Source organism: Labrus mixtus, chromosome 18, assembly GCF_963584025.1.
Source record: "Labrus mixtus chromosome 18, fLabMix1.1, whole genome shotgun sequence".
NCBI classification, from domain to species: Eukaryota; Metazoa; Chordata; class Actinopteri; order Labriformes; family Labridae; genus Labrus; species Labrus mixtus.
In genome coordinates this window covers 17,701,550-17,715,791 of record NC_083629.1, presented here as the reverse complement: position 1 = coordinate 17,715,791, position 14,242 = coordinate 17,701,550, and the positions used below count along the sequence as shown (strand labels likewise).

Below are 14,242 nucleotides of genomic sequence, written 5' to 3'. Positions count from 1 at the left end.
CCAGTGACTCTGCAGGCACACCACCTGACCAAGGTGTAGTGTATCCTTATGACACATTTCCGTCTCTCTGATGGGGGAGTTTGGCAAGCATCACTGGTGAAACACAGCCAGACCGCATTGTTATTGTTGGAGTTAGGGGGGGGGGGCATTGTACCAAGCAGTAAGCACGTAGGGCCATGTGGATATGACCTAAAATGACCCCATTAACTTACTTCCTTATAAAACTCAAAACTAAATATCTGGATATTCTAAGAAGATAATTGATCTTTAGTCATACAGAAATAAACTGTATAACTAAAAATCCTTTGTGGGTAACGTGACATACTTAGTTAATGTGTATGGGCTACCTGTGGTGGTCGTGATAATATATGCTCCACCTGGTGGTCAACAAATGTCAGCGCTATCAGTAGCACTTTTTCAGCAGTCTCTGGGAGGACGGACGGTGTTCTGTCGAGAAGTGAATCACTTTTAAACACCACCACTCAGTGCATTTGTACTTTCAGCATGTTCTTATAATCATAATAAAACATGTATTTAAGATTTTAGAGGAAGCATTTCTTGATAGACGAAAAGCCCTTATGTCCATTGTGCTGCACAGAAACGCATAATAGCACATATCGATCGGGTAGCACTTTTCGACAGAACACCGGTGTGCGACAATTACTTCACCTGTTTCACTACACAGCCTGTGTGAACATGTGTTCATCAAATGTATGTTTCGATAACGACAACGTTTTGAAGATTGTGTATTGACCTTGGATTTCTGTTTGCCAAAAAAACGAAAAATGTCTTGGTGATACATTAACAGCTTTTTTTTTTTTTACTAGCTTTTCTAGTCCAAGTCCCACGCGCATGCAGTGACGTAGGATAACAGGTTAACAAATGCACCTTTCACGCCAAAGTGTGAAGTGTTTTTTTAACGTTAACAACAAAAACAAGCCAAAATTTCTCACAATTTTTTTTTTAAACTAGCCATTTTTCATTGACAATATGTTTAACAAACAGAATGACAAAAGGGACCACCTTTGCCCCAAAAGGTAAGCTTAACATAAAAGTGTATTGTCAATGATCATCTCGTACCCTAATTAACTTTGTTAGCACTACCTGTAGTAAACATATACTTTCTGTAGCTATATCTATTTTTTCACTCCGGTTAACTTGAACACGTATTCATTAATTTAATTTCATTATTATTTTAATTGTATTATTTTTGTACAAAATGTTGTACAAAAAGCTTTACTAGCTTTCAAGAAGAAACGATCGCAAGGGATTGTGGGATAGGTAGTCCCTTGACTCAGGACAAAAAATATGTACACAGTCTTGTTGTATCTTTGTCTTTTTCTCCGTTTTTCGATGCCGTTTTGGCGCCGAATTAAATGTACTATAGTCATGAGTTTTGGGGTGGCTGGTTGTCTTGGTTTCAGTCACCAATCTCTTGATATAAGAATTTTGTGAAAAATCAATGGAGGATTTGAATGGGGAAATTTACTGCTGATTGACCAATTCTCCCCACACGCAGACAAACAGCGAGGGGAGGAGTGAGGGGGACAGACGTCTCGCAAAATGTGTTGCAAAACTCAAGCAACGCAGATTCACGCGAGAAAAGTAGTGGATTTTTTTTTTTTTTTATACAAGTAAACATTTTTACATACAAGTTCACTTTTTTTTCCTTCAAGTTCTCACAACCCATTCTACAAGCTCACATCTACATTCACATTCAACAATCTTATTGCTGTTTCTGCATTTGATGTGTAAATCCATGCATACATTTTATTTCTCATCTTGACATATTTTTCAGTTAGGAAGATAATTGAGTTTACATATACTATATCAATTTATGTTAATGACCTTAGGGTTATGGTATGGGGGTTGGCTGACTGGTTTAGTCAGAATACAACACTGTCACAACTAAATGTGGCCTAGTATCAGATTCTCTGCTTATTTGTTGCTAAATTTAAATGTAATTTGTGCCCAAGTCAACTCATTTTAATATAGATGAAGCCAGTCAAAGGAAGGCCTAAGGTTGACTTCAGTAACTGGTCCTCTAGAAAGAAAGACTTCCATCTAGTGGTCATACTATTTTATTCATCATGACGGATTCAGGGGTGAAAAAAAAATATAAATATTTATTTGCCTCCTCTAATGAGACACTGACTTAATCGGAGATAGTTGATGTCTGAGTAATGTATGTCACTGTGTATTACTGTACCGTTGTCATGGCAATTATTCATGAAGGCAGGCTTTCAGCTTTGCTTCCTTTTTTTCTCTGTCTCTGGGAAACGCTGCATCCCCTTGGCCACTTCCATCTAGCGAGCAGGCATCGATGTGGGGGAGTTAAAGTGACAGAGCTATATTATCTGAAAGTAAAGCAGAGCAGCTCACAAGGGTAAGATCTTTAAATGGGGGAGTTGCCTTTTTATAGACGTGATCAGGATCTGTGCAGACTACCGTAACCTTAAAGGAGACAGGAGTTAAATTTGTGGGCAACCTAGCGTTGATTCATTTCTAAACCACTGGACTGGAGTAAAACTGGATTCTTTGTTGTCATGCTTTTCTCTTATTATATGGTTTTGTAAGGCACAGATGGACAAGCAGCTGATGCAGGGGGCAGTTCCTTTCATGACACACTTGCAGTGCGAGGACCCGAAAGGCATCTTGAAATAGAAATTCAAGAGAGGAGGAGGAGGAGGAGAGAAAGGAGGGGGGTTTTTGTGCGAGAGCATTGGTATGCCAGGCTCAATCCCCAGCATGGCTGTGCAGAAGAAGAGTGTCATCCCTCCATCGCAGGGACCACTTTCAACACGTACAATCGAGAAGGGGAGCCAGAAGAAGGGGAATGCATCTGAAAGGACGGGAGGTACGTCGCTTTTGTCCACATTATTGTTTAAGAAATGTATTTGTATGATTTCTCATCACAACAAGCCTTTACTTGACGCAAATCCAGACTGTAGATCACAAGTACAGCATCATCTGATCATAATGATGACGCATTAACAGAACATGTATGGATATCTTTCATTATATTGTGATTTTGCATTTTTCCAGCAAACATGACATCATTTTAACACAGATTACAAAATACAAAGCAGCAAAGTGTTACTGTTTAACCCTAAAGGATTACATCCATGTGATGTTTTTTCCAGCCCCGTGTCGTACCAAATACTCATTGGTCTTGTGTGGATCCTTTATGTGTTCATCTTTTTTTTTGTAGCTCGTTTCACTTACTTTAATAAAAAGTGATCAGGTGCTAGCATGTTTGCTACGCCTTTTTTTTTTCAACACAGGAAGCTTATAATGGCTCTTTCATTTGCAGATGACCCTAAGGCCCTCTCCCTTCAAAATAGCCATTTTATGGGACAGATGCGCTAAATTGATGCAAAAGTCTCTTCATATCTAGATGTGTTCATTAGTTGATTCCTATGTTTGGGTACAGAATATGTAAGTTTGAAGTATAATGGCTGTTTTCTGTGTCGTAGTTAGAAAAGTAAAAGCCTGAAGAGGTTTGTGGTTGCGGTTTATTGACATAGATATACGTCCAAAAACTACAAGTTTCATTCAGATGCACTGAAATGCGTGCATGCTGGATCTCCCCTCTCCCCTTATCACATTCAAATGAATAAATAAAAACAATAATAGTCAGGGTTTTTGCTATTTTTAACACAACATACTGTTTTGTTCCTCACTTTTAGGCAATGGCACCTGTGTCAAACCAAATTCAACAGCAAAGAAAACCGTCTGCTCTGTCATCAAGTCTCCCAAGATATGCAACTCAGCTTCTCCACGAGCAACTGCAGGTTTGATACATCTCTTACTGTCAAATAGTAAAAGTATTGGTTAAACACTTGGAGAATGGTATCCTTTAAAGTCTGTTTCAATGTTTAACATCATAATGGCGCTCTATGTGGATATGGCATCAAACTAAAAAGCTGCAACTGTGCGTTCACAGTGGCAAATGGACAAAATGTTGACGAGAGGCTGAAAGCAGCACGGGAGAGAAGAGAAGAGCACCAGAAGCTGCTAGGTATGTGAAGCTCCTATGATCCTGCGTTTTCCTCAATTAAAGAAAAAGAACAATTGACATACACAACCGATTCGTCTGTTTATACTGGTTGACTTTTAATTCCCTCAGTCTCCCGGGAGCTGAGCAGGTTGGAGCGGGAGCAGCAAGCCAGGCGATACTATGAACAACAGCTGAAGCAGCGCAAGAAGAAACTCCTGGAGCAGAGGCTCAAAGAGGAGAGGAGGCGTGCTGCTGTGGAAGAGAAGCGCAAGCAGAGACAGAGGGAGGAGAGAGTGAGTGTGGATGGTGGAAGTAAAAAAAAAAAGTTGCATTGTTTATTTTTGGGGATGCCTTTCTGATGCCACAGCTGTGGTTTGAACGCTGATATTTGTTTTCCTGAATGAAGGAGCGATATGAAACTGCAGTGCGTAGGACGCTGGAGAAGAGCCAGAGAGCCCAACTGAACCTGAGTCAGAACTCAAGAGGAAGGAAGCTCACCAAAAACAGTAAGTATACATAAACATGCTCTCTTTTTTCTCCTCTTTTTTTTAAACTGATGCTTTCTTTACTTATAGCACAATTGTCTTTGTAACATTCTGAACACAACCATTCTTGGCTTATCTTTTGTTTTTGCTGCACTCAAACCTTTACGCTGATCAATACGCTAGTTCCTCGTCGCTTACCGCTGACACCATGGGAGAAGAACTTGGTCAGTCGCCTCCTTACCCCCACATGCTCTTATCTGGCCAGGAGCAAGAGTGCTGCTTGTCAGTCAGGAGAAGAAGGTACTCTCTCCCATGATAACAGACTGCGCCCAATTGCTTTTATATAACAGCAATGTAACGCTAATGTATGGCTATTATAAGCTTTTGCTTCAATCAACCTGTCCTGTCTCTTTGAAAACTAATGCTGCTCATTTTCCTCTCTGTTTACGTCACATTTCCATGACGGCTTCCTCCATTTTTATTACCTAAATTCAATACAAATCACTGTCTCAGTTGTCCATATTTGTCGCCGTGCAGTTTCATTCCACTCCATGAATATCACCAACACCACCCCCTCCCCTAAAAAGCCCCAGCACCACTCTGTTCCAGTCCAGCACAGACCATCTTCCTCACCAAGTCCAAACAACAGAAGCATCAATCAGGCACAGGTAATTCCAGCTGTTCCTCTGGTCCCAAGTGCATGCTGTGTTGCCGAAAGATATCTTTTATATCAGTTTTAGTTGTAGATAGTTTAAGTTTGTATTTCATGTTTGGACTGTATGAGCAACATGGTACAAGGAAGTCAGAAAATTCATAATTGTTCTTCTTTTCTGGTTTAGTTTAAAGCAGCAAGAAAGCAAGAAGCAAAGAAGAAGAGCTCAAACAGCCACTCTAATCCTAAATCATCTGCTGTTAACACCATTGGGAAACCAGCTAAAGTAACACAAAGCAGAACAGCCTCACCTTCACCTGAAAGGTATGAGAAATGTCTGTGACCATGCATCTCTGACATACTAGCATTAATCTGAACAAAGTGGGTCATCCCCTCTCTTCTGCTGCGCCTCTCTTGAAGGAGTCCACGAAGATCAATCAGCAGACATTCAACCCCGCTGCAGCTGGAGCTCCCGTCGGTCCCAGAGGAGGATGTTGCTGTTTGTAGGTCTGCCCTTGCTCCTGGTAACTCGAGGCCCGTACGGACACCAGCCGAAGGTCAGCATGAGAAAATGAAAGATGAAAATCCATGTTTGAACCGGCCTGACAAAGTGACTGAAGCTGTAACAAGAACAGCAGGAGATGGAAGTAAGACAGAGAAATGCTTAAAAAAAAAGTGCATTCTTTTAAGTGTGTTTCAGAATGTATAATTAGGTGATTATCTTCATGCCCTCGTCATGCAGCTCCACAGCCTCCTGATGTCACTTGCAGGACCTCAGCCGGGACAACCGACCAAGAGGCAGCCTCGCGTCTCCTAGCTGAAAAGAGAAGAGAGGCCCGACTACAACGGGAGAGAGAGGAGCAGGAGCGCCTACAAAGAGAGGAGGCTGACAGGTAAGAGGAGAGACAGAAACACTTCAGGGTAAATCTTGTGAATTACAATAGCTGTTTTCACATATGCACGCCTGACAATTAATGGAACATTTCAGGACAGCCTGCCCCTTAAAACATGCACAACAATTGCACCAGTCGCTCACTGGTCTCGTGATATAACTGTCATTACTGTTCCTCCTCCTGGTCACTTGGGGGGGGGGAGAGAGACATTTTCAGGAGCTTTGTGTATATGCCAATTCAGCAAATCTGTGACATGTGCAGGCGGAGTCGTGAAGAACTGGAGCGCAAGAGGTCAGAGGAGCGAGCGCGACAGCAGGCCGAGGCTCAACGTCTCATAGAGGAGAAGAAGAGACGGGAGGAAGAGGAGCAGAGACGAGCCGAGGAGGAGAGAGCCCAGGCTATGAGGGAAGCTGCCCTTCTGCTGAAACAGGTGACACATCTTAACTTTCCTCATGAGGGGAAACAGCATAAACAACCAACAAGCATCCCGTCAGTACTTTCTTTGATTCACTTAACTTTTGAAGGACAATTTTACTGTTTATTTTAAACTTAGAGAGAGGAGGAACAAGCCAAAGAAAGGGCAAAAGCAGAGCAGTTAAAACAAGAGAGAGAACTCCTCGCACAGAAAGAGGAGGCAGCTCGACAAGCCAGGAAAAAGGTGAATATTAAAACATGTACTGTATATTAATATCCAAAGTCTTATTCAAGAGAGTTGTTTTTTCCACGAAGCCAACCATGACAGAATTTTAAGAAGCTGTTTTTCTTTTTCAGCGACTTGAGGAGATCATGCGGAGAACCAGGAGGACAGATTCTCCAGATACGGTGAGGTTTTACTGTTGGCTTTTTTTTTTATTTTTTTAAAGAACACCACCTCTGGGCTCTCATGACGCAAATCTAGTATCCCCTCACAACTTACTAAATCCACTTCTAAGAGTTGAACAGCTTGTCCGAGACTAAGTTGGTTAATACCTTTCAAAACAGAAATCTGTGCCGGTGAGGATGCTGCCAAATGAAGCCGAACCAAAGGAAAACACACAGCCTGCACACAATGGCACAATAGAAGACGCTGTCAAGCTGCCGGTGGGGACCAAGACCTCACAGCTCATGCCGAGCAATGAGGAGGACATGGTACCTGTCGTGGCCTTCAAAGAACGCAGGTCTCTTAGGACCCTCACAGGCCTGGAGGAAATCCAGACTCACCAACGAGCAGGTGAGACACAGACAGCTAATCAGCTGAGGAGATTTATCCTCAGGGTGGGACATAAAATCCTAACACATTCTGATCCCTTTTATCAGTCTATAGTGTATTATTAGGTGTTATGTTTTTTTTTTCTGCTTTTTTCTTTCTGCTTGTTCATCCTTTTTTGTGCGTGCCTATAAAATTTAGTGCAAACGTCCCCTTGGACTGAAGAATTAAGTGATTAGAATTTGGTGGTCCAAGGTCACTATGATCTTTTAATAAACATATTTGGCCATAGTTCAAGAATGCGTGTTCTTATAATGATTGTCACATGTGTCTAATAGAAATGTTCTACCCAAAAGGAAGGGCCTAGTCAAGGCATAGGCGATAAAGGCGGTCGCCTAGGACTCCTGAATGTGTCTGATATATCCTGACTGTGTTGTTGACTGCCAGATTGACAAATTCCCTGCTCTCCACACTCACATTCACGGCTCACTCGCTCAACCACTCACTCACTGCAAACCACCAAACCGGTTACAGCAGAGCCCACCATACTAAAAGCCCACAGGACAACTTCTTTGCGCCGTACTGTTGTGGAAAAGCACTTTTCTGGACAGCCTGTTTTAAATAGTCCTATTCTATTGGAAATTACATTTTAGGAACGTCTGGAGGAAATATTGACAAATTTGGCACAAATGTTCTTTTGGTGGTAAACAGCTTTTAATGCAGAAAGCACACTGAAGTTTTCTCAATCTAAAAAAAACAAAAACTAATATCTCACCCCAAAATGCGGTGCTTTGACAAATTTGAGACATTACATTTATTGTGACTGTATTTTTTTTGTACTTTCAGAGGTCATCTGAGCATCTGAAAAGAAACCAAATGTGTCACGAAGACTTCGTTGGAGAGCTGTGCGTTCTGTGAAAAACAGGAATCCCTGCAGCACAGCCACTTTGCTGCCCTTCTGCACCTTGAAAGCGCATGTAAAATTACAGCCTTGCCTCTCACCGAGGAACGTCAGCATTCAGGCACCTTTCTGTGTGTAACCAGTGGCACAAATGTTGGAGAAGTTATTTACAGTATGACTTAAGTACAGCACGTTTCTGAACTGAAAACTGAAGATGTAGACAGTGGTGGTGATAGTTTGCTGGAAAATGCAGTCCATCTTTTCAGAGAGTGTTGCCTCTGTGAAATACTAGTCACAACTTGTGTCAGCCATATGCTTTCTGCTTATTCCTGATATTTCTTGCTATGAAAGCACTTTTTCCTTCCTCAGTTTTGTCACTGTGGAATTAGAATAGTGGCTGTTTGCACTACAAAGACTTAAAGTTGTAACTCCTTGTCCTACCCTGTCGTCTAGTGAAGTTTAGCAATCACATATTTCAAAGCTGCTAAGGAAGTTAGTTTCTGAAGACTTTGCTTCAGTTTGTGAGTGTTGTTATAGAGAGAATAAAATGCACAAAGCGTATATTGCACTTCTAGTTGCTTTGTATGATACTGCGCAATCACTTTACAGAGCAAAGTTTAAGGCGTTAAGTGAATTTATTATCATAAAAGCATCTTAAAATTGTATCCAATTATGAATATTACATCTTTTTCTTAGAAGTATTGCTTAAACCTGTTCAAATATATGCTATAATCAATTAAAGTTGATCCTATGCCACATCTTTGCCTTGTTTTTCCCTTTCTTTGTTAAAAACATTAAAAAAATGGATGAAAAATAAATACATAAAAGCAAAACATGTTATAAAAATGGTACTTGTCCGTACAGTGCATGAATAAGAAAATGTAGTACAGGTCACATCTCAGAATGTTCACAGTGGAAGGGAAGGGTTAACAGAAGGAGAAAGGGGCTGAATCATCTCCAGCAGCCGCCTGGTTTCCTCCGTCTGCGCATGCACCTTCCACAGCTGAGCCTCCAACTCACTGTCAGCCAGCAGTGAGGAAAAGTCTCCATCTGCAGATGAGAGCAGCACAAACCAGGCTAAGAACTGCTCAATTTCAAATGATTATATTTACATTTTGTTTCCACACATTTATGATGAGAGGATTTGAAGGGCTGCAGTGACCTTAGTTTCTAAATACAAAGATGTAAAACGAAACACGCACCTTTTTTGAGGTTGAATGTTGTAACTATGGCAAGTTGCTGGAACTTTACATCTTTCTTTTGTAGAAACACCAACAGGTAGTCCAACATGTCTATATAGTGAGGTCTCAGGAACTGGGCCATCTCGTCTATATGAGAAGCAAAAATTACAGAAGGTTATTTTTGATATTCATAAAATGAAACGAGTCATGATTTGATGTTTTACTTGCACAGAACATTACCTGTCATGTCTAATTTGCTGATGATGGCTGCACTGGTGAACGACAACTGAGGATTTTCCATTTGCCCCAACAACTTCACGAGTCTCGAAACTTGTTCTGAGGTAATTTTCATGGACACTTCAGACTTCAGTGGACCTGAAATTGAAAATAAATTGATAAGGATTATGAAAACAAGACATACAAAAACGATTTTGTTCTGTAACGCTCAACACTGAGCTGCGGATATGAGATTCCATGGAGCAGAACATAACTTGTTAATTTCCAGCTCACTCACCCCAGGTCATCAGGTGATTTAAGTGTGATGTCACGTGCAGCAAGGTCTCATCTGACAGGGCGGGGGACTGAAGGGCGCAGAGGAGTCCTGGAAAACAAGAAGTCTCCACCGCAGCCTGGATAACAAAGATTGCATTCAACACAGCTGAACGAATCTCCGGCAACACACACAAGCAAATCATGTATGAAACACAGACATGCAACTTAAAATTCATGAATTATAGCCTCTGCGTACCTGCTGACCCATACAGGAGCTGCACAGGTCAGTGATTATCTTGCAGCTGTGTGTGATTATCACTGAGTTTGATTTCTGATGATGTAGCAGTTGACCGATTTCATCCAACAGGCTCTCACTTAAAAGGATGTCCTGAAATCAAAGCAGGGCAATATCATACATATATTGGGATTTATACAGTGTAGCATGTGTCTATTGTTATTATCCTGATTTGTAGGAAATCATACATGGTTTGGTGGGTGTGCAGACAGTGTAGAGAGTAATGTTATCGCTGACTCAGGGGAAGATGTTTTGAGCAGAGCCTTCAGAGGCAGCACACAGTCCAGCTCCATCAGCTGCTCCTGGATCACAACTACACACACAAAGAACAAAAATAATAGCAGCTGCTTTTTGACAAGGTGTTAATTTATTTCTGTCAATAACAAAACGATTACCATTCTTTGAGAGAGTTTGAAGACACCTGCATGCTTGGGTCGAATTCTGAAAAGGAATTTAACACATGTATATAGAAATATATAAGTTTTTCTAGTTCATCTTTAAGCCACTTAAGTTTGTGAATACCTTTACTACTGAGGAAGACATGAGAGTCAGAAGAGACTTTAATAAATAATGACCCCCCATGCTGAGCAGCTTTGGGTGGTGCTCCTCCACAGCAGAGATGTTGCACAGAGCGGTGCAGCTGTAAAACTGCACCACTGAATCTGTAGACTGCAGCAGAAGAACCAGAACAGGAATAGCTCCTGCTTGACATACAATTCTGGTCGACCAATCTGGGAATAAAAAAAAAAAGAGAAAGTTTTGGATGTTTCCACGTTAAATTGAAGAAAAAAATGACATGAACACAGCAGCTTGAAGTTTTGGGAACAACATGCAAAGATTCTGCAGAAAGGATCCAACCTGACTGTGTGAGATGTAACAGAGCCCACGTTGCATTCTGTTGCACCTGGGGATCGTAGGATTTTGCCAAAGCCAACAGTGGGATGATTCCGTCAACCATGATAGTTTCCCTGTTTGTTTCTGCAGGAAAAGAGATTAAAGCTCTACACTTTAGGGGGGGGGGGGGGGGGGGGGGGGCATGAAGTTTTGTTTTCTCTGAGGGTGTGAAAACTAGTTTTGCAAAGAAATACACAAGCACTGTAAAGACCTAATATAACACTTAATAACTAGCATGATCAAAGTGTAAGTTTTATACTTCTTTCTACTCCTTTTCAGGCATATCAATTGAATATATGTAATTTTCTTTTTTTGTGAAATAATTTCAACATTGTTTTTTGTTTATTGTATTTTTGTGCTTTTCATTTCGTTTTGTATTTTTGATATGTTTGATTTTATTTTATTTGGTATGTCTGAAATAAATTTAATCAATCAATCAATCAAAAAAAAGTGCACTGGATGCAAACTTCACTGTCTAGACAGACGTGAGAACCAGTAAGTTATAGTTACACTAAAAATAAAGACATACAGACTGAAACTTTAAGGAGGGGAGATTTCCCAAAAAAAACATTTTCTACAGTGTGTACAAACCTGAGGAAGCCAACATGGAGACGCAGGCACAGGAGTGACACTGAGCGGTGGAATCACCAGACTGGAACATCTCCATTATAGGTACCAGCATCCCCATTTCAACCACTGACGCCTTACACACTGAAATCACACTTTCTGGATGAATGATGGTCATCCTTTTCACAAAAGTTGTTAATATAGTTGTAAGCTTCAAAAAGTGTTTATTTCACCTGTTAAACAACTTTTATACAAACGCTAAAACGTACTGAGTGAATCTTTTCTTTTACCGTTATTCTTTGCTAGGAGATTGACCAAAGAGAGGGAGATAGTCTTCTGCACGTCCAGGTCCGTTGACAATAGTAAGGCCAGTACTGGCTCCATGAAGGACTCTGATAGGGGAGATTTCACTGCAACACACAATTACAAAACAGCAAAAAAAAAAAGAGAATAAAATAAGGACAAACAATAAACTGGTAGTTGTATTAGAATGATCTAAAGGTTGTGCACAGTCTAGATTAGCTGTCAGACTCAAACACTAAAAAATATGACGGTTGGTTGGTTTTTAATTCACGTTCAAGAAAGAATAATCTCTTCCAGGTTTAATCAACCTCGACCAAGCAAACACAGGAATCTGTCAACTGACACATTTATGCAAACTACAGTGTGATCACACATTTACTACAAGGCAAAACCTGTTCATATCAACACAATGGTTTAAAAAATGAAAACGGATCTATAAATAAACATTAATTTCATATGAATATCTGTTAGTTAGGATTTGAAAAAATAAAACCAAATTATTTGTTCTTCATAATGAAAATAAAGCCCACACATGGCTGGATATTGAACCAGCTTCAAATAAAAAAAGGACGGTTGATAATTTGCATGATACTGGTCATACCCGTTGGAGAGCTTATCCCATAACAAGCGATATGAGAAAGCTGAAGTGCAAACAATGGTCTCATTTTATGTGCTGTTTAGGAAAGAGCTATCAAGAAGATTTTAAAATGCAGCATAAAAATCTGTTCGGTTTCTTTACTCACCATGATGGCTGAGATGTAAATAATAAATGGCTGCAGTCATTTGTAGATCAGTGTTTTCGGAGGCTGCAAGTCTGTTCAGTGCCTGTAGACTTTCTGGATTAGGAAGTTGAGTTTCATCATCTAAGAAAAGGAGAAAATAAAAAATGATTTATACAGTTGGTTGGTTTGAATGAAAACACTGGTTTAAAGCTCCTATGAGGAACTTTTGGTTTGTGGACGATTTTGGGGACTCCTTTGGACTAAGCTGATTTTGTCCTGTACAAGTGTAAATTGTGTTAATAAAAATAGATACATTTCTTTAACAGTGAAGTGTATCACTCATCAGGTTTCTGCAACATGTTTGTTTTTTTTACATTGTCTGATATTAACCTGCAGCAGAAATTTCAGACATTAAAAATCTCTGTAGCCAATCTATATGTTGATTGTTTATTTGTTTTTGTAGATGATAAAGAGGCATCAGTTTAAATTTTAGTCTGTTTCATAGCCATCTTAAAAGTCATTGCAGGATATTTAAGTATGACTTTGTACACGAGTTGTGTAAATTCGTAAAGTACAATTGTTTTTAATTAAATACTTATAATAGTAGGACACAATGCATCTTATTAAACAGCGTTGATGCACTTAATCCTATGTTCTAAACGTGAGTACTTACTGGACACATTACACAAACAGAAAAAGGCACGTCAACACTTCCCCTTGTCCATACAGGTAAGAAACATCGTGTGCTTTTCACAACAAAAGACAAAGGACCGGGCTAGGTGACAGAATGTTCCTACCATTCAGAAGGTGTAGAGACAGTAAGTCTCGTGTCGTCGTCTTCCTCTCAGGTGCACTCCTGAAGCAGGTGCATTGAGCCAACACTGTGAAGGTGTCTCTTATTATTTGCTCAATTTCTCTGCAAACTTTCCTCAAATGAGCAACAAATTCTTTGAGCAGTCGCGAGCAGTCTCCACAGAAGTCAGAAGCCATGACTACATCTTCTGTAGAGCGGTATGGCACCAGTATGGCACCTGTCTGCTTTCCGCAGGTTGCACGTAGACACGCCCACCGACATCACGTGACTGTAAGGTAAACAGCAACAGATTGTTCCCGATCCGTTACGCAAATCATGGCCTGTAAAAAAAAAGAAGCAAAATAGCCTACTAACTGGATTAAAAGGCCCGTCAAATAAAATCGGGATGTTTTATTAATCAGCAAACTGTTCCACCCATTTAAAGTAAAATAATGTTGTACGTGTTCCCAGCAGGTAGATTATTCACCATGCACCTTAATAACTTATCATTTAGTATTTGCCTACTTGCACATAGTTCTGTATATATATCTTTATTTCTCGTTTACTGCATATAGTTCTGTTTACATCTGGTCACTACTGCACATAGTTCTGTTTACATCTGTTTTCATCTGTTAGTCCGATCACTGTCCACTTATATCTACTCTTTTATATTTTGTATTTTTAAGTTAAGTTTAAGCTTTAAGTTGTATTTAAATTGACACTTTATATTTAGGTTAAAACGTTTCGTTTACTTGCACTGTTGTTAATTTACTGCTCTGTGTGCCTTTGAATTGCCCACCGGGGACAAATAAAGTTTTTTGAATTGACTTGAAGGCAGTTCAAATTAGAGCCATTTGTCTGCAGCTTGTAGCCTCTCG

At 40.2% G+C, this 14,242-nt stretch overlaps 2 protein-coding genes across 5 annotated transcripts; one reads left to right on the top strand and one right to left on the bottom strand.

The window, feature by feature from the left end:
- The first annotated feature begins 2,261 nt into the window (after window positions 1-2,261).
- map7a (microtubule-associated protein 7a) lies at window positions 2,262-8,875 on the top strand. Of its 4 annotated transcripts, XM_061062978.1 has the most exons (16): window positions 2,262-2,386; window positions 2,578-2,857; window positions 3,690-3,794; window positions 3,947-4,021; window positions 4,130-4,293; window positions 4,407-4,506; window positions 4,669-4,785; window positions 4,999-5,153; window positions 5,325-5,461; window positions 5,558-5,784; window positions 5,880-6,030; window positions 6,292-6,460; window positions 6,584-6,688; window positions 6,802-6,852; window positions 7,012-7,240; window positions 8,063-8,875. In XM_061062978.1, exons 2-16 carry the CDS (start codon window positions 2,728-2,730, stop codon window positions 8,071-8,073), a joined length of 1,926 nt encoding a protein of 641 aa, XP_060918961.1. In that variant the 5' UTR covers window positions 2,262-2,386; window positions 2,578-2,727; the 3' UTR covers window positions 8,074-8,875. The 4 variants fall into 4 exon arrangements, with proteins under 4 accessions (XP_060918961.1, XP_060918962.1, XP_060918964.1 ...); XM_061062979.1 differs by lacking the exon at window positions 2,262-2,386 and having other exon boundaries at window positions 2,394-2,857; window positions 5,023-5,153; XM_061062977.1 differs by lacking the exon at window positions 2,262-2,386 and having other exon boundaries at window positions 2,395-2,857.
- Window positions 8,876-8,905: 30 nt separating this feature from the next.
- On the bottom strand, window positions 8,906-13,620 carry LOC132993255 (uncharacterized). Its single transcript, XM_061062982.1, has 13 exons — window positions 13,369-13,620; window positions 12,593-12,712; window positions 11,837-11,956; window positions 11,571-11,690; window positions 10,944-11,063; window positions 10,608-10,816; window positions 10,481-10,526; window positions 10,274-10,398; window positions 10,047-10,178; window positions 9,813-9,927; window positions 9,539-9,673; window positions 9,320-9,445; window positions 8,906-9,167 (listed from the first exon to the last, which is right to left on the bottom strand). The coding sequence occupies exons 1-13, from the start codon at window positions 13,559-13,561 to the stop codon at window positions 9,025-9,027; spliced, it is 1,704 nt and encodes a 567-aa protein (XP_060918965.1). The 5' UTR covers window positions 13,562-13,620; the 3' UTR covers window positions 8,906-9,024.
- Window positions 13,621-14,242: the final 622 nt, after the last annotated feature.

Bases quoted from the DNA above. Each gene is read 5' to 3' on its own strand.
- map7a (XM_061062978.1), top strand. From the start codon at position 2,728: ATGCCAGGCTCAATCCCCAGCATGGCTGTGCAGAAGAAGAGTGTCATC. The intron at 4,022-4,129 runs GTATGTGAAGCT...TAATTCCCTCAG, and splicing joins AGAGCACCAGAAGCTGCTAG to TCTCCCGGGAGCTGAGCAGG. The intron at 5,462-5,557 runs GTATGAGAAATG...CCTCTCTTGAAG, and splicing joins GCCTCACCTTCACCTGAAAG to GAGTCCACGAAGATCAATCA.
- LOC132993255 (XM_061062982.1), bottom strand. From the start codon at position 13,561: ATGGCTTCTGACTTCTGTGGAGACTGCTCGCGACTGCTCAAAGAATTT. The intron at 11,064-11,570 runs GTTTGTACACAC...CTTTTCCTGCAG, and splicing joins CTCCATGTTGGCTTCCTCAG to AAACAAACAGGGAAACTATC. The intron at 10,399-10,480 runs GTAATCGTTTTG...TTGTGTGTGTAG, and splicing joins TCAAACTCTCTCAAAGAATG to TTGTGATCCAGGAGCAGCTG.